A 23,491-nucleotide genomic window follows, 5' to 3' on the forward strand; every position below is an offset into this window, starting at 1 on the left:
GTACGCCAGTTTTGGAAGTCTGTGAAGTTCTTTTTTGGTCAAGACACGCTTTTGCAATATGACAAATCTTGTTAACCTGTAGCCAAGTGGCAAAAAAATGAAAATTATGCCACTTTAGCCTACACACTTACCTTGATACTACAGCGGGTATATGTTAGACTACTAGCCTCATTTACAAACTACTAAATTGTGTTAAACGTAACATGATTGGACATAAGCCATTTGTTTTATCACCAGCCAATTGCCACTGGGACACTTCAAATAGATGAACTGCACACAGCCTCATACAGCAAGGCAGCTCCTGTGTCTACAACAAAACTTTATTTGATACATCTCTCTTGAGATTCTGACCCTACAGACTATCCCAGAGAATGAATACCATTTCTACTCACCACAAAAATCTCTGAATTAGCCAACAAATTCCTAAACATATGGCTCCATTGTTCTGAGAAAAACTGGTTAGTGCCGCAGCTTAAAAGACTGCAGTAGCAGTAGGGCCACACCGCCCCTGGCAGCACCTCCTGTGTTCTTACTGAAATAGCCCTGCCCTCCGCCCCCTTTCAAAGATCCATTTTCCTCCGTTACTTGCTTACCTTTCCTTTATTAGTTATGTAACGCTTCTCCAAAACATAGTTCAGGTCTGAGATGTGGTCCAATTTGTGCAGTCTTTGGGACACACGTGCATCCTTTCCACTCAAGTTTTCCCTGAATCGACAGCCTTCAATTCGCTGATCATTTTCTATTAGAAATCTACTGACATCCAAAACAATACACCGGAAAGGTAACTGATTAGAAAATAAAGGAGGAGAACAGACAATGCTACCAACCCCAGCATCTGAACTTAACATCTGGATTTAGCTTTCTCTTTAAATAAGTTTGGCTCTTCAGCCAGAAATGCACATTGGCAGAAGTTGGGTTTACTGGCTGCTATGATTTGGAAAGTGTTGTTGAACAAGAAACAGCAAAAGTCTGCTCATTCTACAGCTTAACCTTTACCACCTCCCCAGAAGCTGTATTTACAAAGTTCTGAAGCTGTTGTGGGATTTTTGAGTAAGATGGAACTTTCTTTTCTCATCCCAGTTTTGCTAGACAACTCAAAGGTCACTAAAGGTCAAACAGAGACAGTGGCTCTGGGTTTGTTACCTCATGCCAATGAAAATCAGACACAGAATCTCATGGGGATTTGTAAGACAAAAGCAAGCTTTATTAAGAAGAATTTCACAAAAGTGAGAAATTGAGGAAAAGTGAGAAAATTAAAGAAAAACCAAATTTCAGAGAGAGGGAAGGACTTCCAGGAAAGGGGAGGAGCTATGGAATTCCTTTCTCACAAGTTGTTATAGGTCCATGACAGAAATTTGACCAAGATTAGTTAATTCTCTAGACTGTGGTCGGCCAGAGCCACAGGGCATGTCTTTCTGAACCAGCCAAGGAGATACTAATAGTCTTTGTTCATGGGGTGATGACCATGCTACGGATGGTGAACGCCTCACCCTGCCCACTCCTGACTCCATCTTTGCTGGGATTTTAGCTTGACACTGTCACTTGGTTGGCATGACTACCCTCTGACCTCTGCTCGTGTCTCAGGTGTTGGCAATTATCCTAAGTTCTCTTTGTTCCCGAATTTACAGGATAAGCATCAAGCTTTGCTGTGGGGAAGAGCTAACTTGATCACGGTCAACAAGATGTAGCAGCAGGTTTTCTTGGTTACCCCATATTTAGCTCTTTGTTTGTGGGGTGCTCTGAAGCCTCTTGTTAGAAGCCTTCCTTACTGGCAACTTAATCTGTTGCCATCAGCTTCATTAGAAGCAAGAAAATAAGAAAGGATAACAGAACCTACGTATGTCATGTCCATCACAGGCTTTGGGGACTTGGCGTGCATGTGTGTAGCGTGGGGGGTACTCATCTACCTCGGTATTCCAAATTCCAAATATTCCTTGTAACCCTCTATTCTTGCTGTAACATGGGAAAATTTAACAGTTTTCACCCTGGGTGCTTTCCCCTTGCCATCTACAGAAGGCCAGCTCCTGCATCAGAAGCAACTTCATTTTTCCTGGCTAGGAAACAGCAACTTTTGCTTGGCAATTACTCTATGAGGCACCATAGAGCACTTGCAAGTCTCAGCTTCCAGGTCCAACTGTCAACAGGGCACACCACCCCACCTTCCCCAGAGCCTAGAAAATCCTCTCTGATGATTTCCCATGTGACCTGATGGAGGGCCTCACCTTCACACCTTTCCTGTGCTGCTCCAAGCCTTCAGAGAACCCTTCTCCAGCCCCACCACTTCCCACTGCGCCCTTTCCCCACAGTAATTGAACCCCACCTTGATGGAACCTTAGTGACCACAAGGCAGAGACTGGGCTTTTTCTTGTTCATGTATAAGGGGAGCATCCCATATACATGAGCCAGTTTCCTAAACCTTCCCGGGTCAGCCCTGCTATGCCACGAGTTTTGGGAGCTGCGAGACAACCCCAAAAGCACACAACCCACCCCCCCCCCCCCCCCCCCCGCTTCCCTGAAAGGTCGCCAGCATCTCACTGTTAGGCGTACTTCAGGACTCGATGCAGGAGGAACAGAGAACAAGGCTGGCTCTTAGGGTAATGATGGGCAGACCTCGAGGGCGGGGCACTCTCAGTTTGGCTCTGAGGTCTCAGGCAAGTTCTTTCACCTACTCCAGCCAGTCTCTAAGAACTGGTCTACAGTACAAGCAGAGGGAGACGCTGAGCGGGAGTGACAGGATACGAGTCATGCTATTGCGAGGCAGGACTTAGAGCAAGTCTTGAAGGCTGGGGAATCACAGACTAGCAGTCACTGAGGAGGCCTGGGTGCTTTAGAATGAGGGGATACCCATCAGCTGCTGGAGAAAGCGAGCCAAGGGGTCTAGGAAGCCCAGGAAACACAGTTCTAAAACCAGTTTCCAGTTCCATAGCTGCTCAGGAAACAGGTTCCATAACGGAGTAGAGGATCAGCAGTGGACAGGCGTGCAGGGTCTGTGGGCCGCCGCCTCACTTCTGGAGCACAGCGGGGAAACTGCCCAACGTCCTTCACGTCCCTCTACCCAGCTTCCTCAATCTTGAGTGTCCTTTCTAAATATCTACAAGCTGTCTCAGGAGTCTGGGAAGCCAAGTGTTCGTTTGTGTGTGTTTTTAGTTTTAACCATTGCTTTTGTTTTCGGGGTGATGCCGGGGATTGAACCCAGGGCCCTGTGTATGCCAGGCCAGGGTTCTGTAACTGGGCTACATACTCAGATGACTTTCAAAACACAGTTAGCGTGTTGCTTTTGCCCATTTTAGTAAGAGTAATGCTATACTCGTTAACTTTCTTTATAGTGCTTTCCTTCACACCTAGAAACCCTTTGATTAGAAACTGACATTTGCCCAGATATATTTGGTTCTTGTGGAACTCCTGTCCTCTCCAGGTCGTATTAACTCCCCCCTCCACCTTTTTTTTGATTCCCTGCATTCTGCCGGAGGTTTGGTTATGAGTCTTACTATCTGCTTTGATACACTGCTAGGTAGAGTCTTTCAGAGGCCCTCTGCGGTAGGCTCCTGTCCTGTTACTTGTTTGCTCCTACGTCCAATGTCCATCCCATTTGTCTTTCTAAGTGGGTCTTTTATGAGACTGTTTCTCCAAACAAGGACCATGTATGGATGCAACCTAGAGCCCCTGCTCAGATGTAGCCCTTGGTAGCTCAGTCTCAAAGTTACCCTAATAAGGGGAACAGGGACTGTTTCTGACATGAACTCAATGGCAGACTCTTTGACCTTCCCCCTCCCCCAGGGAGGAGCAGCCTTGCTAGGCCACAGAGGAGGACTTTGCAGCCAGTTCTGAAGATACCTGATAAACCAGTATCAGATGTAAGGGGAGGAGGTTCTCCCTTATCAGTGGACTTAGAAAGTGGCAGGGAGGAGATGAGGGTGGGATTGGGAGGGAAAGAGGGAGTGGGATACAGCAGGGATACAAAGTTAACAAATTGTAACTAATATTAAAATAAATAAAAATTAAAAAAAAGAAAGACATTTGCACCTGCTTCCAAAAGAAAATTCTTCACACCTCTAAGGGATGGGTGGAGGGCCAGAGGAGGAAAAGGGAGGGCTATTAGCAGCATTAGCATCACCCCCTGACATCTTCCCATACCCAGGGACTCAGTGTGACCCCTTAAAACCTTGCTATATCCAAACACTTGCTGTGGTCTACCTCACAGAGCCCTCCCCCACCTTTGCTGCTTCAGGTGCCTGAACTGCCAGTACAGAGGCTTGAATCCAGCCCCAGAATTGTCAGAACACATGAGAAACGGCCAAAGCTACTGAGAACTGACACTCACCCACACTCTCCACTACTGTGAAAGACGAGGGCAAAGTGAGCATCATCCCTGGGATGGATTTTCCCTCCTGGGTAGAACCTTAGCTAATTCACAGCTACTCAAGGTCAAAGTTCACTGCCCTCTCAAGCAATGGTGAGTGAAACAGGTTGGAGTCTGAAGGGAAAAGGGCAAGTCAAGGGCTCTCAAAGGGGCAGGTAAGAGAGATGTTATCTGTTTTTCTGTAGGGAAGAAGAAGCATCTTCTCAAGCCAAAGATAGTGGAAATAACTTCTCAGGAGCTGAAATAACACCTAGAAACCTGATATCTTTTGGACTTATCTTGCTCTTAAGGCCCTTTGGCATTTTGTAGATCAAGGCCAGAAACTCTGTTTAGACATATATTCTATTTTTGCCACTCTCAAGGAAATGAACTCGGGCAAGGCAGAAATCTGGATTCCCTGACATTGTATGTTTTTGTTTAAGACAGGGTCTCATGTATCACAGGCTGGTCTCAAACTCCCTAGATAGTTAAATATAACCTTAAACTTCTGGTCCTCTTGCCTCTTCCTCCCCAGTGCTGGCATTTTGGAGTGTGCCACTAATGCCCAGATTTATTTGGTACAGATGATGGCAAGCAGGGCCTTCTCCATGCTACAGAAGCATCCTACTAAGCTACATCCACTTCCCATGAGGTCCCATAACTTGATTTGTAAAAGAAAAGTATATATACTTTCATAGTATAGTATAACCCAGTGAAACACAAAGTGTCTGCCAACCAGTAAGTGGAAGTTAGCTGGCATGAAGAGTAATGATGAAGGCAATGACATCTGCCTTGGGTCTTTTCCACATCCACATGTTTACAGAGGACCTGACTCATGCCCTGAAATTGTCCCACTTAAGAGCATAGTATCTCCATTTCATCTGTTTAGATGAATTAAAATATTCTTGGTATAGACAGCTTCTATAGTTATTAATAAACTTGAGTTAGGCTTTGAGATTTTTTTTTTCCCAGTTAAAGCACAGTGATCCTGTGTGCCTGGAACTGATGTGTGAGAGAGAGAGAGAGAGCTGTAAACAGCTTAGGTAATGATTCCCTGTCTAGCAAATTACCTGCTGAAATGACTTCTCCTGTGATTTCCTGGCACGACTCGTTATCCCAAAAGATTACAAATACTTTAGAAATGGAGGAAATGTTTTTATTATTATTATTTATTATTATTATTATTATCATTATCATGTTTGTGCTTGCACAGGCACCAATATCACAGTATGTCTGGAGAGGTCAGAGGTCAAGCAGGAGTTGAGTCATGGTTGGCTCCTTTCACTGTGGGCTTCAGGGATCCAACTCAGTTTGTCAGGCTTGTGTCTGGCAAGCACTTTTCCAGCCGAGCTATCTTGCTGGCAATGTTTTCCTTACTGATGGGTGAGAGCAGCTACATAACTTCAAAGCAACTCAAGAATGCTAGCAGTTTTCACACTCACTTAGGTTTAACTCTTGTTGGTACCTCTGTTTAGCTAATGAAACATAAGCCAGATGCCTTTTGCTTTGGTGTAGATAGCAGTAGCCAGGCACAGATAAAGGCCCTCATTTAAAGATAAACTATCTTAGTATGACTTTTTATTGATCAAAGGATGGATGGACTGATGGATGGACTGATGGCTCCAAGGAGTTCTTGGGCACGCTACACAAGTGGTCTATCCTGAGCTACCTCCAGTCATGGATACCTTTCATAACCTGGTCTCGAGAATTGGTTTTATTTGATGAGTTCCCATAAATTATCTCCTTGTACATTTTCTTTTAAATAATTCTTGTAACAAATAATAACTGTGATAGTTTTTATTGAATATGTCCTTAGGGCATCAGAAAACTTAGATGTCTCTGAAATTTGCAGTTTGAAAATTAGGACATTTGTGTGAGACACAAGATTTCTTTTTAAAACTAAAGAATTAAAGTTATTTACTCAGCGATTGTGCTTCCTCCTCAACCATGCCTGACTCAGTATATTCATCATTCTCGTTGAAAGTTTGCTCACTCATCTCCTCCTCATTTAAGGTTCCTTGATTGTAGCTTGAAGAAAAATCCATAGATTTAGATCTTGACCTTCTGGTACTTGGGCGTCTCATGTCTGAAGGAGCATTGCCCCAATATAAGCTGCTCTCTGCACTTTTTGAAAAAGATGTGTCTGATACACCTTCTGATGGATGGAAGTAAGACAGATTTGCCAGCTCTGGGTTGATGGAGTATTGATTATCATAATTTTTTTCACTGAAAAAGAAGAGAACACAGAATCAGGAGTTGTCTTTAGTTGCATCTACTTGTAACTCAAACCAGAAGAGGTAAAATACAAATGGAAATTCTGTTTAAAGTATTAGTTAATAAATGCAAATTGTATAACTTTTCTTTCATTAGGGCCAAATGAACCACCAATGCCTGGTGCATGCAGCCTATATCAAACTGCAATATTAGAATTTAAAAACCATTAATACAGGTTGCCTTAATTAATAAAGGCTTAACAAGAAACATAAAGAGGAGCCGAATTAGGGAGAATACATATCTAACTTTACAGACTTAATGGACAAGATAAATATGTTACAAGGCACCACAGTCAAAAGAATAAAATTAATGGTAATTGCGAACTTTAAAAAGGAATCCTGTGGAGTTGTTTAAAAAAATCTGTGAGACTGTACAAAAGAAGTTGTAAAGACTCCAACCATGACCCAAGGTTCAGATGAAATTTAATATTTTTATAAGAAAAGACAAATGATTATTTAAAACAGATGTCTAGGCATCGGGGCATAGAAGTGACAGATTTCCAGTTTGTTTCAAGGTCTTAAGCAGGGCAACCCAAAATTATGAATGTTAAATCCCAAGCAAATAGTTAACTAGAAGAGAATAAACAGTCTGTGCTCCAGGGCTACTTTGCAGGGAGATGGAGGGTGGAAGTGTGGTCTAGCTCTTATATCTTTCCTAATTAACTGCAGGTGTGATTTTATGACCACTTAAAACAGCGGGGCAAATACAGTGAGCTATTCCCCGAGACAGCGCCCCATTTCTAATGCATAGAGGAAGTAGACTCAAGTGTAATATTGTATACATTATGAAGAGGAACTCACACTCCTTTCCATCCACTAAAAACAGAAGGAGAGAGCACTAACTAGTTTGGAAGACTACAAAGGCCAGTGGGTTTACCTTAGTTGTCTTAGTTTGCAGAGTGTGGCACAACAAAATATCAAGAGGGGAATTAAGAGGATAAGGGTCAGCAATGAGATCCCCAGCATTAATTTGAGCTTGATTTCCTCTAGCTCTGACAGTTTGTCTCCGTTGGTAGTGTTGAAATCAGAGCCTGGGAAGAAAGAAAAACAATATGATACAATGGAAAATGGAGTGTTGTGGTATTTTCTTCAAGGATTAACAAACACAGAATGTGTCTGCAGTAGTCACAGCTCACTCTTCCTGCACCAGACCTTGGCTGAAAGAAGGCTGCTTCTTTGCCCACGTACACAACTTCCTGTCTAGTTTTGTAACAGTCTTGGATTAGCCGTGCTTACCTCCATTTTATATACTCATGGAAGCTTGCAAAGCTTTTACTAATCAAAATGTCATTTTAAGCTCAAACTACCCATAAGAAAATTTTTATGCAAGCAAGCCTTTCTTCTTGGCTTTACTAAAAAACCACGTTAGGTAACTTATCATCTTTGAGGAGATTATTAGGTCAATTTACAAGGCACTGGTTCTTAGGAAAGGTGCCATTTATTGATTGTTGATCTTAGAGCCTGTGCTGTAAAGGACAGGAGCTTCACAGGAAAGCAACAGAACCAAAATATCTGGGCCCAGGGGTCTTTTCTGAGACTGATACTCCAACCGAGGACCGTGCATGGAGATAACCTAGAACCCCTACTTAGATATAGCCCATGGTAGCCCAGTATCCAAGTGAGTTCCCTAGAAATGGGAACAGGGACTGTCTCTGACGTGAACTCAGTGGCTGGCTCTTTGACCACTTCCCTCTGACTGTCAGATTTTGGACCTTCATAAGAATATGTCTGCCTTAAAATATATGTAATGTTGAAATTTCCCTTTTCACAGTTCTTCCATGCCCACTCAACAGTGTTCCAAGATATTTAGCTACTTTCTGGGTAGTATTTTGATAATAAGCAGTGACGGTATAGATTCACATGTCAATGTTCTCTGACTTTTGAACATCTTAATTATTGTATCTGGGATGTAACCCAGTGGTAGAGCTCTTGCTAGCATGTTCAGAGGCCTAGGTTCGGTACCCAGTACCAACAAACAGAAATATATATATATATATATTCCAAGTGGAATGAAATATGTACAGTTGCCAATAATTTTTATCTGACTTTATGACTCATTTGGGAATAATCAAGCAGATTGTATTAAAATAAACTGTCCCCCTTAAATGTAGCTATAGTTTCTAAAGCCTCTTTTTTTTGAGACAGGATCAATTGTCCTGGAACTCCCTAAGAAGAACAGGCTGCTGGCCTTGAACTCATAGAAATCTGCTTGCCTCTGCTTCCTAATGCTAGGATTAAGGTGCTACTACACTCAGCTCCCCAAAGCCTTTTTAATTGGTGTGTTCACAACGTTAGCTCATAGATCCTCTCGTCCTGCTGTTTTGTCTCCCAGAAATCAAGCCACATCCCCTGTTGAGAGAGAGACAGAGAGACAGAGAAAGAGAGAAAGAGAGAAAGAGAGAGAGAGAGAGAGAGAGAGAGAGAGAGAGAGGATAACAGCTGTGACCTTGTAGCTCTCACTAAGTTCTCCCTGTCACCTGACACGTAGGCCCAAGACAGCCTTGAACTGTATGTAAATTTACTCTCTTGTCTAAAGTTTTTTCTAGGTCAGGGGCCACATAGGCTAAACCAGACTAGGTTGGTGGTATAAAATTTATCTCCTCCCACACCCTAAATCTGTCAGAGTCAGAAGCTGCCTTTGTTTCCTTATCTGAAGGAAGTAGACAGGATTGAAGGGTTTAGCCCTTCAGAGCTCCTCTCAGCTGCCCATGGCCATGATGCTGTACCTCTCTTGATATTCCAGAAAAGAGGGATCCAAGTACTTTCATGACCCTGTAGGCCATGATGTTATCTCTCCTGTGTTCACTTCAGGATTTCATTGTGGCTGCCTAGGACTCTCTTAAGAAAGCACATATGAAAGGTAATTTGCCCAGTCTCCCTTTCCTACAAATGTTTTACTCCTCCTATCATAGTATATTATCAAAGTCAAGGCCAAAACCAGGGACAGCTTCAGAATTTAAGCTGGCCTTCCTTTGCTTTATGCTTCAATTACTTCAAAAACTAGACTCAGTGGGAGAACTGACTTAATGTTGCTAAAATACCAAAATACCTGATATATAATGTGTCCCCAATAAATGGTAGAAAGCCAGAAACCTCCACGTTCAGTCACTTAACTGCTAAGTAGAGAGATGACATATTTCTAAGGTCACCCACCATTTGTCATCCTGTACGTGAAAAAGACTCAATACACACTCCTAAAACATCTCAAGAGAAAGGCTGCATTTGCCAAATAATTCCTTACAGAACTGAGCAGGCAGATCTCAGATATGCCACCAAATGTGTGTATTTTTCAATTATTTACTTGTAGGACAGAGGGCTTGAAGAAAATTAAAACATTGCCTTTTAATACAATTTTTCATTCAATTCAAATTAGGAATTTGGTTCCTGGGACTCAAGTCAGGAGGCTCACAGACACCTGTAATTCTACCTCCAAGGGATCAGACACTGTCTTCTGGCCTCTGAAGACACCTACACACCTACACATACAATAAGTCTTAACATCAAAAAAAGTAGATACCAAAAGAAGGGTGGGATAGGGGAATGCTGGAGTTTTGCTATTGTCTTCCTTAAATTTACTTCCTTAAAGTAAAACCTGTTTTGAAGAGACTATATATGTGTGTAACATATACATGTAATATAGACATATGTGTATATATGTAACATATACACACATGTGTATTCCTCACTCACCTATCAGTCTGTTTCAACACTGTAAGTCAGAAGACTGGAAGACGGTAAAAGGGCAACAAGAGTACTTGAGGGATATACTTTGTCTAAGGCAGTCACCGTCCTTTCTGATGTGGCATTAGCTGTCCTTATACTCTTCTACATACACTACCCTCTCCTAGAGAAGTTGTTTCACAATGCAATTACTAAAATTCAGATGATATTTATGTATTTATTAATTAAAGTACTTTGCGCTTACTTGGAACTGCTCTAAACAATTGGTCTTTCTCATCGAAGGGCTGTGCGTTTCCAGTTATAGCTGTTAAAACAATATGTTGGTGTCATAAATAACATTCACTTGTCAAAACCAAAAAGTGAGTAGGAAATTCTGAATGTAAATTCAACACATACAAACAATGATGGTCAAGTGACTATGGAATACGTTTCATTTTATAATGCACAGATATGTGACGCATACATTACATACACACATGTATCTACACCGAGCACACGCACGCATAGATGGGTCTGTGCATTTTACTGGGCATGTGTTTATGCTGTTCACATTGCTTTCATGCACAAATGTACACTGATACTTTGCACTTCTTACTTGTGCATCTCTATGTTCTCGTGCCTGCTGCTGCAAACACTGAGGAACCATACTGGGCAAAACCTTGTTTAAAATGCTGATCATGCACTTAGTTGAATGATTTTTTTTTTTTTTTTTTTTTAAATCTAGGCTCATATGTTTCTGGAGTAAAAGCTATAAAATAGTAAGATCGTGATAGTTACTTGCAGCACCATGATAAGAACAACAACAACTCCCCTATACCAGCAAGTGCTGGTATTTTTTAATATTTAATTTTATTCATATATTTATTTATTTATTATAATTTATTCACTTTGTATTTCTGCTGCAACCCCCTCCCTTCTCTCCTCCCAGTCCTACCCCTCCCTCTTCTTACCTTATGCCCTTTCCCTAGTCCACTGATAGGGGAGGACCTCCTCTCCTTCTATCTGACCCTAGCTTATCAGGTCTCATCAAGGATGGCTGCACCATTTTCCTCTCTGGCCTGGCAAGGCTGCACCCCCCAGGGGGAGGTGATCAAAGAGCCTGCCACTGAATTCATGTCAGAGACAGCCCTTGTACCCCTTGCTAGGGAAGCCACTTAGAGACTGAACAGTCAATGGGGGATCTAGGTCCTCTCCATGCATGGTCCTTAGTTGGAATATTGGTCTCTGCAGGCCTCCCCGGGCCCAGGTATTTTGGCTCTGTTGTTCTTCTTGTGGAGTTCCTATCCCCTCCAGGTCTTCCTACCTCCCTCTTCTTCAATAAGGATTCCGGCCCTCTGCCCAAAGTTTGGCTATGAGTCTCAGCATCTCCTTTGATACCCTGGTGGGTACAGTCTTTCAGAGGTCCTCTAAGCAAAGGACACTGTCACCAGAACAAAACAACAGCCTACAGACTGGGAAAAAGTCTTCACCAACCCTACATCTGACAGAGACTAATATCCAGAATATATAAACAACTGAAGAAGTTAAACACCAACAAACCAAGCAATCCAATAAAAAAATGGGTATATAGCTAAACAGAAAATTCTCAACAGAGGAATATCGAATGGCAGAGAAACATTTAAAGAAATGCTCAACATCCTTAGTCATTCAGGAAATGCAAATCAAAATGACCCTGAGATTTCACCTCACACCCATCAGAATGGCTAAGATCAAAAACTCAAGGGATCATGCACGCTGGAGAGGATGTCTTCTCTCATTTTAAGATACACTCTAGACTAACATTTGTAAGAGGACATACTTCTGGATGTAGGAGAACCAAAAATTGCATCTTTATTATTTCTTTGAATATTATATTTGATATTACAAGGAGCAGTAAACATGAGCTTATTGATTATTGTCAGAAATACTTAAGTCAGTCTTTGTCTTTCTTATATAAAATGTTAGAAAATCAAAATATTTCCCCAGTTACCTAACTATATGAATTTACCTTTAGCTAACATTGTCCAAAATGCAGGCACATTGGGAGTTGATCCTGTTGAAAAAGACAACAGGGGTAATGGGTGAGAATCTATTGTCTGCAATTACACTCACATTCACTCACTCAAAACCCTTAGGAGAGTCATCCTGGGCTATGTGGCTTCACAAACACTTTATAAGGAACAATGATGTTGGCAAGAAAATAAAATGGTGATTTTGAGTTTGTAATCTCCTACTTCTGAGACCCTCCCTCAAAAACTCTTAGGAAACATTAATCATTTTTACCAGAGATAGATTTATTCCTTAATCAAGTAGAATATTTTACATTGTCATCAAAAATATTATAATATACCCCCATATGCTCATACTCGCTAAATCTAAACATTTATAAATGTATTTTATAAATTTACATGAATATTTATAAATATTTTAAAACTTCTGAAAATCTCAGTTCCTATGGCTTGTGAGGTGCCTTGGACTCTTACACATTTGCCACTTAAAAGACTTTGCAGTTACTCTAAGTGATAGCAGTATAGATTGTTTAGGCATGCCATTCACTTATGTCATGTTCAAAGCAGTTGAAAGCTAATTGCATAAGCCATATAATAATATGTTCCAGATACATAATACAGTGTAGAAGTTTTAATACTTTGCATATCCTTACTAGTGCGTTTGATATATTTTCCTTCAGCTGCAGTGGTACTGGTGAGTTTATCTAAGGAAAGGGATAAAGTATTTTCAGCATATTAAAACATTGACCAAGGGAAGGTGGGATTGGGAGGGAATGAGGGAGTGGGATACAGCTGGGATACAAAGTTAATAAACTGCAACTAATATTAAAAAAAGAATTGGCCAAATGTCAAAATGAGGAGAGAACAAAGGAAACATATTTATCAGAAACAAAGAATAGAAAGAAAGGCATCGGAGACTAATGGTTTTATGACTGTAGGATGCCTGAAGTAGGATTAATATGTCTGTACTCCATGAAAGAGAGAAAAAGCATGGAACCCAGGCCTTTAGAGGTAATGGAGAACTATTGACTTAAGACAGTTGTCTCTGGCAGGCTCCCTGTGCAGGCCTTAGTACAGATCTTAGCTATGATGTGTCCGTTCGAAGCTGCATCACTAAGAATATTTGGGCTGTACGGGCTAAGCTGACTTCAATATGGGGTACCATTCCACTACAGGAGGATTTCCATGAAGGGAGAAGAATTCACAGAGCCTGCAAATCCATCATAGGTATCCTGCTAATGAGAAACAGTGGAAAAGAAAACCTGAACTATTGACTCAAAAAAGGTGACTAATCCCAGCTAGAATGCAACCATGAATTCTTACTAAGGATAATAACATTCAGATGTCTCAATTTACCCCATTGTCCACAGAACTTCAGAGACTCAAGCAATTTAACGATAAATGCTCAAGCGATTTGTCATTAGTGAAAGCTGTCCTGGAGCTCTCTGTTTGTTTGATGGGCTTGCTCTTCTGCAGTGTTCTACATGTAGAAGGCACAGAGTCTTATTCCACTCCAACTTTTGTTGACAGTCCTCAAGTTGTGGGGAATGGAATCTTGGGATTTGGAATCTCTTCCTTAGGCATTAGGCATCAGTAACTTATATTGTTGAGAGTTTGAAATATCTAGATGCTTAGGAGTCAGTTAACTGAGCCGGTCACACGCCTGTAATCCCAGCACTCTGGGAGATGGAGGTAGGTTGATCACTCTGAGTTCAAGGCCAGCCTGGTCTACAAAGTGAGTCCAGGATAGCCAAGGACACCCAGAGAAATCCTCTCTCAAAACAAAACAAAACAAAACAAAACAAAACAAAACAAAACAAAACAAAACACAAAGTCAGTTAACTGTATCTTATCCCATAACTCAGTATATTTGTTCTACATAAGCAAGATGCCCCTGGTGAATTAACTAAGTTTATCCTAAAGTGTAACTGTTACAAGGCTTAGAGTTTCTCAAATGACCCATTATTGTCAAGTAAATTTATTAATAACTAGGCATTAATAAGTCTGCGTTGATACTGAAATAGCTATACCCAGAAAGAGTCACTTTTTGCTATTTCACATCATCCAAAATATAAAAGAGCCCCACCACCACCACCACCACAACAACTATGGGTTTAATTAAGAAGAGTAATAGCCTGGAATCCTAAATTTAGCTAGTTTCTTTTCATGCAAACAAAGAAACAGGAAGTTTAGAAATGACAGGCTTTGCCTGCCTTCTGGAATGGTCACTGTAATAGGCATGGGGCTTCAGAATGTTGTAGAAGAAAATAAGGGGGGAGGGGAGAAGATTACAGAATTCTGCTGGCTCCCAGAAGTATGAGATAGAAGATAGATTGTAGAGCTGAAACCTTGGGCCTCCCCTATTTGCCCTGTGCTGTTCTGGAGCCCTGCCTAAGGTCTTTGCGTGTGCAGCAGCGAAGGTGCGTTCAGAACTTACAGGCCTTTACAGAAACTTCAGTTGTGGCAGTCACAGACAGTTCCGATTCCGAGCCAAATGTACTGTGGGTGGTAAACACATCTACAAACAAAATCACAAGTCTTTAGCAACCAGTAAATTACCTCTCATCCATTCTTCTTCTTCCTAGTATTGTTTAACTTTAAAAGTATCCACTGACTAATAAAAAGTAATTATAAGCAAAAATTATAAGATTTTTCTTCTTTGAAGTGGAGCAATGGGTAAGCTAAAAATTCATAAGGAAAAAAAGTCAAACTAATTCCCTTATTATAAATAACTATGAGAAACAAATATTGAGGAAATTCATGGAAACTGTGTATATGTGTATACGATGCCAAAATCAAGGGCAATAATTGTCACTAAATCTAACCTCAGAACCTCAGAATAATAAAAATAAAAATAAAAAGAGACCGGAATAGAGAAAGGGTTGTTGAAAATATAATTAGAATAAAGCCAGATTAGAGTAGGATGCGCTATTAATTAGGTTTTTCTAATGCCATTACACAAGAGGGAAATCTGCAGACAGAAACGGAGAATATTACCTGAAGAGGGTAAGGAACAAACTAAGCTGATTCTGCCAGAAGCCTAGGAGCACCTTTGCCACCAAAGGCTAAAGGAAGAAAAGGAGTGTTCTCAACCTTTGGCTTTGGATGGAGCCTTACTTGATTGGTTCTGCCTTGATTTTGGACTTATAAGCCTCTAGAAATACTGAAAAATACTTTTCTATTGTCTTGTTCCTTTTAATTTGTGGTGTTTTGTTTCAGCAGCATTCAAAAACTGATTCACACCTCAAAATAAGTTTTGGCTAATTTACTCTCAAATTAAATCAGTTTTCATTAAAGTGATTAAGAATCAAAATGTCACAATGAACCAGTTAACAGAAATAGAGCAAAGACAACCTTATTAAATTTTATAACACCTCATGAAAAAAGCTTTAATTTTACACGCTGAAATGTCTACAAAGTAAATTAGAATCTCAAGTCATGGAAAATAAAACGATGATGGGCGATTACAAGGCAGGATTAAGACAAATCAAGCTGGAGCAATCAGATTTATTTTTATTTTTGTTTTTTCGAGACAGGGTTTCTCTGTGGAGCCTTGGCTGGTCCTGGACTCACTTCATAGACCAGGCTGGCCTTGAATTCACAGAGATTCACCTACCTCTGCCTCCCAGAGTGCTGGGATTATAGGCGTGTGTTACTGCACCTGGCTGCAATCAGATTTTTGCATCAACTTCTCACATATGCTATTAACTTTAAAAACTTACATTGTTTTATATCTTTATAGTAATTGCCAGTTTTCTCATTGGCAGGAGCTTCAACTTCATTCACTTCTGGTTTTTGCACAACAGGTTTGTCTTCTTCACGAACAGGGACATTATTAGCTGTGGTAGTTTCGTCTGAGTAATACTGTTCTTCATACGAAGGTATTACCTCATCACTGTCCTCTGAAAATGGAAACACGACACGCCATGGGACAGAATATGTTAATTTTCTTTATTGCTTTCTCTCACTGAAATTTTTTCACAGTTAGAAACTGAGGTTTAACAGTTAAATTATATTATATCTCCAACTTTCAGTCACCCTGCAGAGACTTGCCATATATATGACTTTCTGTCAATGAGGGTCATCCTTCTGATAGACTAATTTCAAACGTTTACTTACGTTCTGCAGTAGACTGCAGATTGCTAATGTCTGAAAGGAAAACCCCAGATAAAAATATCAACAACACAAAATCCATCAGAAAATTGGTGTGATTTATGCAGCAATCTGCTGTCTCCTCAGAGCTTCCTTCTTGTGGCCTAGCAGGCCCTAAGACTCAGTAGGACATTGTGACATCACTGGTCATGGGAAACAGAATGCCAGGGAAATGCCCAGAGCTTTGTGACTCCATATCACGACCAGTTCATTTATAATGGTTTTATTTTTAAAAAATAAACCTTAAAATTTTTCTGTAAAAGATAATACGTGTTTTCACAAAATAATGATAGTTATTGGTTGACAAATTATAAATAATCAATCATGTTGATAATGACATTTAAACTGAGAATTTGGGTTTATTTTTAATGGTGTATGTTTTAGATAGCAGCAATCTGTTAAAAACAAAACAACAATAACAACAAAACACAATAAACAAAACAAAACAAAATAAAAATCTAGTCAGAGAAAGAAAAACTCAAAACTCAATTCAAATACCCGACAAGTTCTGGTTCATAAACTATTTGACTATAGTTCTTTTTTTTTTTTTTAAACTTTAATTAATAAAAAGAAAAAAGGGGAAAAAAAAGAATTGCAGGGTGGCCTGGAACTTGCTTTCTTCTGGAACACTAGGGCTATACCTTTCCACCAGCATGCCCTGATACAGTTTCTCCTCTCTTACTCTATGGCTGCTCATCTGATATTGCTGGATAAACAGGGCATGCACTTATTATTTAATAGTTATATAACTTAAATTTTAATGTCAAAGAGACATGCAAGTGATATTTCATAAACAACTTCATCTCACAACATGATGAGCTTGCCTATTACTGACACAAACTGAAGCACTGAGCCAAGAATACAGTCCAATAGTAGACTTGTGAAACTGCAGAGACAAGTGCAGTGGCTGTCTCTTGCTAATTGTAAAAGAAAAAAAAACAAAACCCTAAATCAGTCATGTAAAGGAAAAAAGCTTCAAGCTTCATACACCAATGAAAGCACTTTAAGTGAAATGCCTTATAAAGTTGAAATGTCTTATAATGTTCATGGCTTTAATGGGCAATTTAAGGCTAGGGTTCTATTTGTTTTTAAATAATAACAATAACTTCTTACACAATAATATCGAAATATTGAATAGGGATGAATCATGCTAAGTACTTACTCTAAATCATAATTGGTTAAAGCAAAGCTTCAGATCATGTAGAAGTAAAAGGAAAAAAAACTGGAAACAATCATGTACACATTCATGGATCCTGACCCTGACCCACTGCCAAGGCTTTTTACCAACCTAGCCGCAAGGCTTGGCCTAGCACCCATTAGCAGCTGGTGTGATATATAATCTTACTAATAGTTTAAGATAAAGTCCAGCAAAAACTAAATTTTATGAAAATTTTAGGACATAACTTAAAGTTTATTAGACATTGTATTTTTAAATTTCATTACAGAAAATATGTTTTAAAAAAGTATGCTTGAGAAAAACTCAAGCGATAACACATGCTGGAGAGGTTGTGGAGAAAGGGGAACCCTCCTCCACTGCTGGTGGGAATGTAAACTGGTACAACCACTCTGGAAAGCTATCTGGCGCTTTCTAAGACAAATAGGAATAGTGCTTCCTCCAGACCCAGCTATACCACTGCTAGGTATATACCCAAAGTTTGTTCAAGTACACAAAAAGGACACTTGCTCAACCATGTTTATAGCAGCTCTATTTGTAATAGCCAGAACCTGGAAACAACCCAGATGTCCATCAACAGTGGAATGGGTACAGAAATTGTGGTATTTTTATACAATGGAATACTACTCAGCAATCAAAAAGGAGGAAATCATGAAATTTGCAGGCAAATGGTGGGATCTAGAAAAGATCATTCTGCGTGAAATATCCCAGAAGGAGAAAGACAAACATGGGATATACTCACTTATATAGACCTATAAGATATGATAAACATAATGAAATCTATACACCTAAAAAAGATAATCAATTGAGCGGACATGGGGTAAGATGATCAATCCTCATTTAGAAAGACAGATGGGATGTGCATTGAACGTATGACAGGAGTCTACTGAGCAGTAAGCAAAGACTCATGACCAAACCTTTGGCAGAGTACAGGGAATCATAAGAAAGAAGGGGAGTTAGTCTGATGGGGAAAGGATAGGAGCTCCACAAGGACCAAATATATCTGGGCACAGGGTCTTTTCTGAGACTGACATTCAACCAAGGACCATGTATGGATATAACCTAGAACCTCCACTCAGATGTAGCCTGTGGTAGCTCAGTAACCAATTGTTTTCCCAAAGTGAGGGGAACAAGGACTATTTCTAACAGGAACTCAATGACTGGCTCTTTGGTCTCCCCACCCCCGAAGGGAGGAGCAGTCCTTTAGGCCACAGAGGAGGGCTTTGCAGCCAGTCCTGAAGATACCTGATAAAACAGGATCAGATGAATGGGGAGGAGGTCCCCCCTATCAGTGGACTTGGAAAGGGGCACGGTGGAGATGAGGGAGGGAGGGAGGGACTGGGAGGGAATGAGGGATCGGGACACGGCTGGGATACAGAGTTAATAAAATGTAACTGATAAAAAAAAATAAAAAATAAAACGAAATAAAACATTTAAAAAATTTTTATTTAAAAGATAAATTACTAACTACTCTGAAAAATTGTCTATCTAACAGTTGTTTTTGCTAACAAATGGAGATGGTTAAGGTGTTTTAATTGAAATATTTTAAGAAACATTTTGCTGATAAAAAATAGATTTGTTAAAGCTAAAAACTGGTTCTTCGCTAAGAAAACACATTTTTATAATCATATTCTCTTTCAGATATCTTTAGAGGTTTATAAAAAAATGATGGGGTTAGTTCAGTCATTTAAGTCATAACACAGTGAAACCATACCTTGTCCCAAGGTCAAGGCTCATGAAGATATGTGTTCTGCTAACTCAGGTGGTGTTCCAGTTTGACTATAGTTCTTTAGGAAAAGTTTTATGAAAGATCTTTTATTTATCTCAACATATATATTCAGTATGAGATATACCATGTTGTTATTGTTTATTTTTTTTTTCAATAAGGCAAACTTCCACTTCACATTTCAATTGAGAAAATGATCTGAGACTTAGCTAGTTAAAAGGAGACCAGTATGAATAGTGTCGCACATGAATTACTTATATAATAGTAATTGATGAGCAATAAGGACAGAGAGCTATTGGACATCACAGGATCACCAAAGTTTGAAGTGTGCTGGCTTTAGCTACTGTTGCTGTTAACCCCTTTATGTTGGGTGATACTCATATTCAATGCATAAGCATCAGGAAAAAACAGCATAATATCTCAGCACTTTATGTTTCCGCCATTGAGGGGGGATGTCATAAGTGAACTACAAGTGGTTCTTCATTGATGGTGCCTTGTGGGATGGAGCACAGACTCAGCAGAGTCTAATTGCCTATAAGGAGAAAGGAGGCAGTGATTGTCCAAAGGAAAGATGGATAAGCCAGCTAAGTTCTTAACCAGAATCTTAGTCAACCTAAAGGAAACGATCCAATATTTGACATCGCTTTTCTTTTAGATTTTTTTTTTCCACTCATTTCAAGTAAGGACCGGAAGGTAGAAAAGGCTGAGATGACAAGTCTCTAGAGCCCTGACCTCAAGTGCCCCTCTAATGTGGTTCAACACAGGGAATCATGGAGTCAGGAAACAAACATGCCTCATGTTTCTGCAAACCATAAAACAACTTTTGATGATGTAGCTACAGGGTAAAAAGGTCAAAGGGGGGAGGAACACCCTGCCCCTGACCTCAAGCCCAGGGCTATCTATATATCTCTACCATCTATCTATCTATCTATCTATCTATCTATCTATCTATCTATCTATCTATCTATCTATCATCTATTTTCTAGCATTCTATGATTTTATTTATTTATTTATTTTTAGAAAGACCTTCATGATGTAGTCCTGGCTGGGCTGTAACTTGCTATGTAGACTAGGCTGGCCTCAATTCCACAGAGATCTGCCTGCCTCCAGGAGTGCTGGATTCAAAGGTGTGCACTTAGGCTGATTCAACACCCAACTACCCTGAACCCTGCACTCTGGGAATCCCGAGTGCAGTATAATGGTACTATATGCTGGGACCTGACAAGAAGAACCTGCTGAACGGGAGAAAAGTTGGGAACCACTGTTTAAGTCATCAACCACGTTTTATTCAACCATCATTCATATAGCTCAACTTTAATAGGAGAGATAATCTCTAAAGATTTTGAGAAAAGCCAAACTGTCAAATGTCTTAACTGTGGCAAGCAAGTCATTTCAAAGGGAACTGTAGGCGGAACCAAGCTAATTCCGGAAGAAGGCCTGAACCTTCTGGAATATGCAGAAGGTATGGCAAAGGCTGGCATTGGACTAATGAATGCAGACCAACAAGGGACAAATAGGGTAACCGCTTATCAGGAAACCAAGGGACAGCTTGCAAGCGCCAATATCAACTTAAAATTTGTCATTTCAGGTCAACAATGGAGAAACCTATGAGCAGAGCAATTAAATAGCACTGCTCTGGATATAGACATTAATAACCCAGATATCAAGGTCAGAGCAGCTCCAATAGATACAAATTGGGTTACTTGATTTGTTGCTGTTTAACTTCTTTAGTTCTTTATATATTCTGGATATTAGCCCTCTGTCAGATATAGGCTTGGTGAAGATCCTTTTTCAATCTGTAGGCTGTTGTTTTGTTCTGATGACAGTGTCCTTTGCTTTACAGAAGCTTTTCAGTTTCATGAGGTCTCATTTATTGATGGTTGATCTTAGAACCTGTGCTATTGGTGTTCTGTTCAGGAAGTTGTCTCCTGTGCCAACGAGTTCAAGGCTCTTGCCCACTTTTTCTTCTAACAGGTTTAGTGAGTCCGTTTTTATACTGAGGTCCTTGATCCACTTGGATTTTAGTTTTGTGCAGGGTGATAAGTATGGATCTATTTGCATTTTTCTACATGTAGATATCCAGTTAGACCAGCACCATTTGTTGAAGATGCTATCTTTTTTCCATTGTATGTTTTTGGCATCTTTGTCAAAGATCAGGTGTCCATAAGTGTGTGGGTTTATTTCTGGGTCTTCTCTTTGATTCCATTGATCCACCAGTCAGTTTCTATGCCAGTACTATGCAGTTTTAATGACTGTTGCTCTATAGTACAGCTTGAGATCAGGGATAGAGATACCTCAGAAGATCTTTTGCTGTAGAGGATTGTTATAGCAATTCTGGGTTTCTTGTTATTCCATATGAAGTTGAGAATTTTTCTTTCAAGGTCTATAAAGAATTGTGTTGGAAATTTGATGGGAATTGCATTGAATCTGTAGATTGCATTTGGTAGGATGGCCATTTTTACTATGTTAATCCTGACAAGCATGAGCATGGGAGATCTTTTCATCTTCTGATATCTTCTTCTATTTCTTTCTTCAGAGACTGAAAGTTTTTTTCATATAAGTTTTTGACTTGTTTGATTAGAGTTACACCAAGGTACTTTATGTCCTTTGTGGCTGTTGTTGTTTCCCTAATTTTTGTATACAGGAGGGCTACTGATTTTTTTGAGTTGATTTTGTATCCAGCCACTTTGCTGAAGGTGTTCATCATCTGTAGGAGTTCCCTGGTAGAATTTTTGGGGTCACTCATATATACTATCATATCATCTGCAAATAGTGATACTTTTAAGTTCTTCCTTTCCAAACTGAATCCCCTTGATCCCCTTTAATTGTCTTATTGCTTTAGCAAGGACTTCAAGTACCATGTTGAAGAGATACGAAGAGAGTGGGCAGCCTTGCCTTGTCCCTGATTTTAGTGGGATTGCTTTAAGTTTCTCTCCGTTTAGTTTGATGTTGGCTATAGGCTTGCTGTATATTGCCTTTACTATGTTTAGGTAAGTGCCTTGTATCCCTGATCTCTCCAGGACTTTAAACATAAATGAATCTTGGATTTTATCAAATGCTTTTTCAGCATCTAAGGAGATTATTATGTGGTCTTTTTCTTTTAGTTTGTTTATATGGTAGAATACATTGATGGATTTCCATATATTGAACCACCCTTGCATGTCTGGGATGAAGCCTACTTGGTCATAGTGTATGATATCTTTGATGTGTTCCTGGATTCAGTTTGCGAGTATTTTGTTGAGTATTTTTGCATCAATGTTCATAAGAGAGATTGGCCTGAAATTCTCTTTCTTTGTTGGGTCTTTGTGAGGTTTAGGTACCAAGGTGACTGTGGCTTCATAGAATGAGTTTGGTAATGTTCCTTCTGTTTCTATTTTGTGGAATAGTTTGAAGGGTATTGGTGTTAGCTCTTCTTTGAAGGTCTGGTAGAATTCTGTGCTGAAACCATCTGGCCCTGGGCTTTTTTGGATGGGAGACTTTTGATGACAGCTTTTATTTCTTTAGGGGATATAGGACTATTTCATTGATTTACCTGTTCTTGATTTAATTTTGGCAAGTGGAATCGATCAATAAAATTGTCCATTTTATTTAGATTTTCAAATTTTGTGACATATAGGCTTTTGAAGTAAGATCTAATAATTGTTTGGATTTCCTCAGTCCTCCTTTTCATTTCTGATTTTGTTGATTTGGATGATGTCTCTCTGACTTTTAGTTAGTTTGGCTAAGGGTTTGTCTATCTTGTCTATCTCAAAGAAACAGCTCTTGGTTTCATTGATTCTTTGAATTGTTTTATTTGTTTCTAATATATTAATTTCAGCCCTGAGTTTGATTATTTCCAGCCATCTACTCCTCAGGAAGTTAAAAAGCAACAAATCAAGTAACCCAATTAAAAAAATGGTGTACAGAGCTAAACAGAGAATTCTCAATAGAGGAACATCGAATGGCAGAGAAACACTTAAAGAAATGCTCAACATCCTTAGTCATCAGGGAAATGCAAATCAAAAATGATCCTGCAATTTCATCTTACAACCATCAGAATGACTAAGATAAAAAACTTAAGTGACAACACATGCTGGAGAGGATGTGGAGAAAAAGGAACCCTACTCCATTGCTGGTGGGAATGTAAACTTGTACAACCACTTTGGTAATCAATCTGGC

The 23,491-nt window shown here is 39.8% G+C and overlaps 1 protein-coding gene across 1 annotated transcript; it reads right to left on the reverse strand.

The window, feature by feature from the left end:
- Nucleotides 1-5,859: 5,859 nt before the first annotated feature.
- Eqtn (equatorin) lies at nt 5,860-16,476 on the reverse strand. Its single transcript, XM_021663164.2, has 8 exons — nt 16,401-16,476; nt 16,004-16,183; nt 14,729-14,799; nt 12,516-12,528; nt 12,281-12,325; nt 10,538-10,597; nt 7,490-7,643; nt 5,860-6,565 (listed from the first exon to the last, which is right to left on the reverse strand). Exons 1-8 carry the CDS (start codon nt 16,474-16,476, stop codon nt 6,253-6,255), a joined length of 912 nt encoding a protein of 303 aa, XP_021518839.1. The 3' UTR covers nt 5,860-6,252.
- Between the last annotated feature and the right edge of the window lie 7,015 nt (nt 16,477-23,491).

This window comes from Meriones unguiculatus, chromosome 12 (assembly GCF_030254825.1).
Source record: "Meriones unguiculatus strain TT.TT164.6M chromosome 12, Bangor_MerUng_6.1, whole genome shotgun sequence".
NCBI lineage: Eukaryota > Metazoa > Chordata > Mammalia > Rodentia > Muridae > Meriones > Meriones unguiculatus.

What these genes read in the sequence shown, in the direction of transcription:
- Eqtn (XM_021663164.2), bottom strand. Translation starts at nt 16,476, where the DNA reads ATGGATTTTGTGTTGTTGATATTTTTATCTGGGGTTTTCCTTTCAGAC. An exon ending in CTATAAAGATATAAAACAAT is followed by an intron (nt 14,800 to 16,003) that starts GTAAGTTTTTAA and finishes TTTTGTTTGTAG; the next exon opens with ATGTGTTTACCACCCACAGT. An exon ending in TTGGACAATGTTAGCTAAAG is followed by an intron (nt 10,598 to 12,280) that starts GTAAATTCATAT and finishes TTGTTTTAACAG; the next exon opens with CTATAACTGGAAACGCACAG.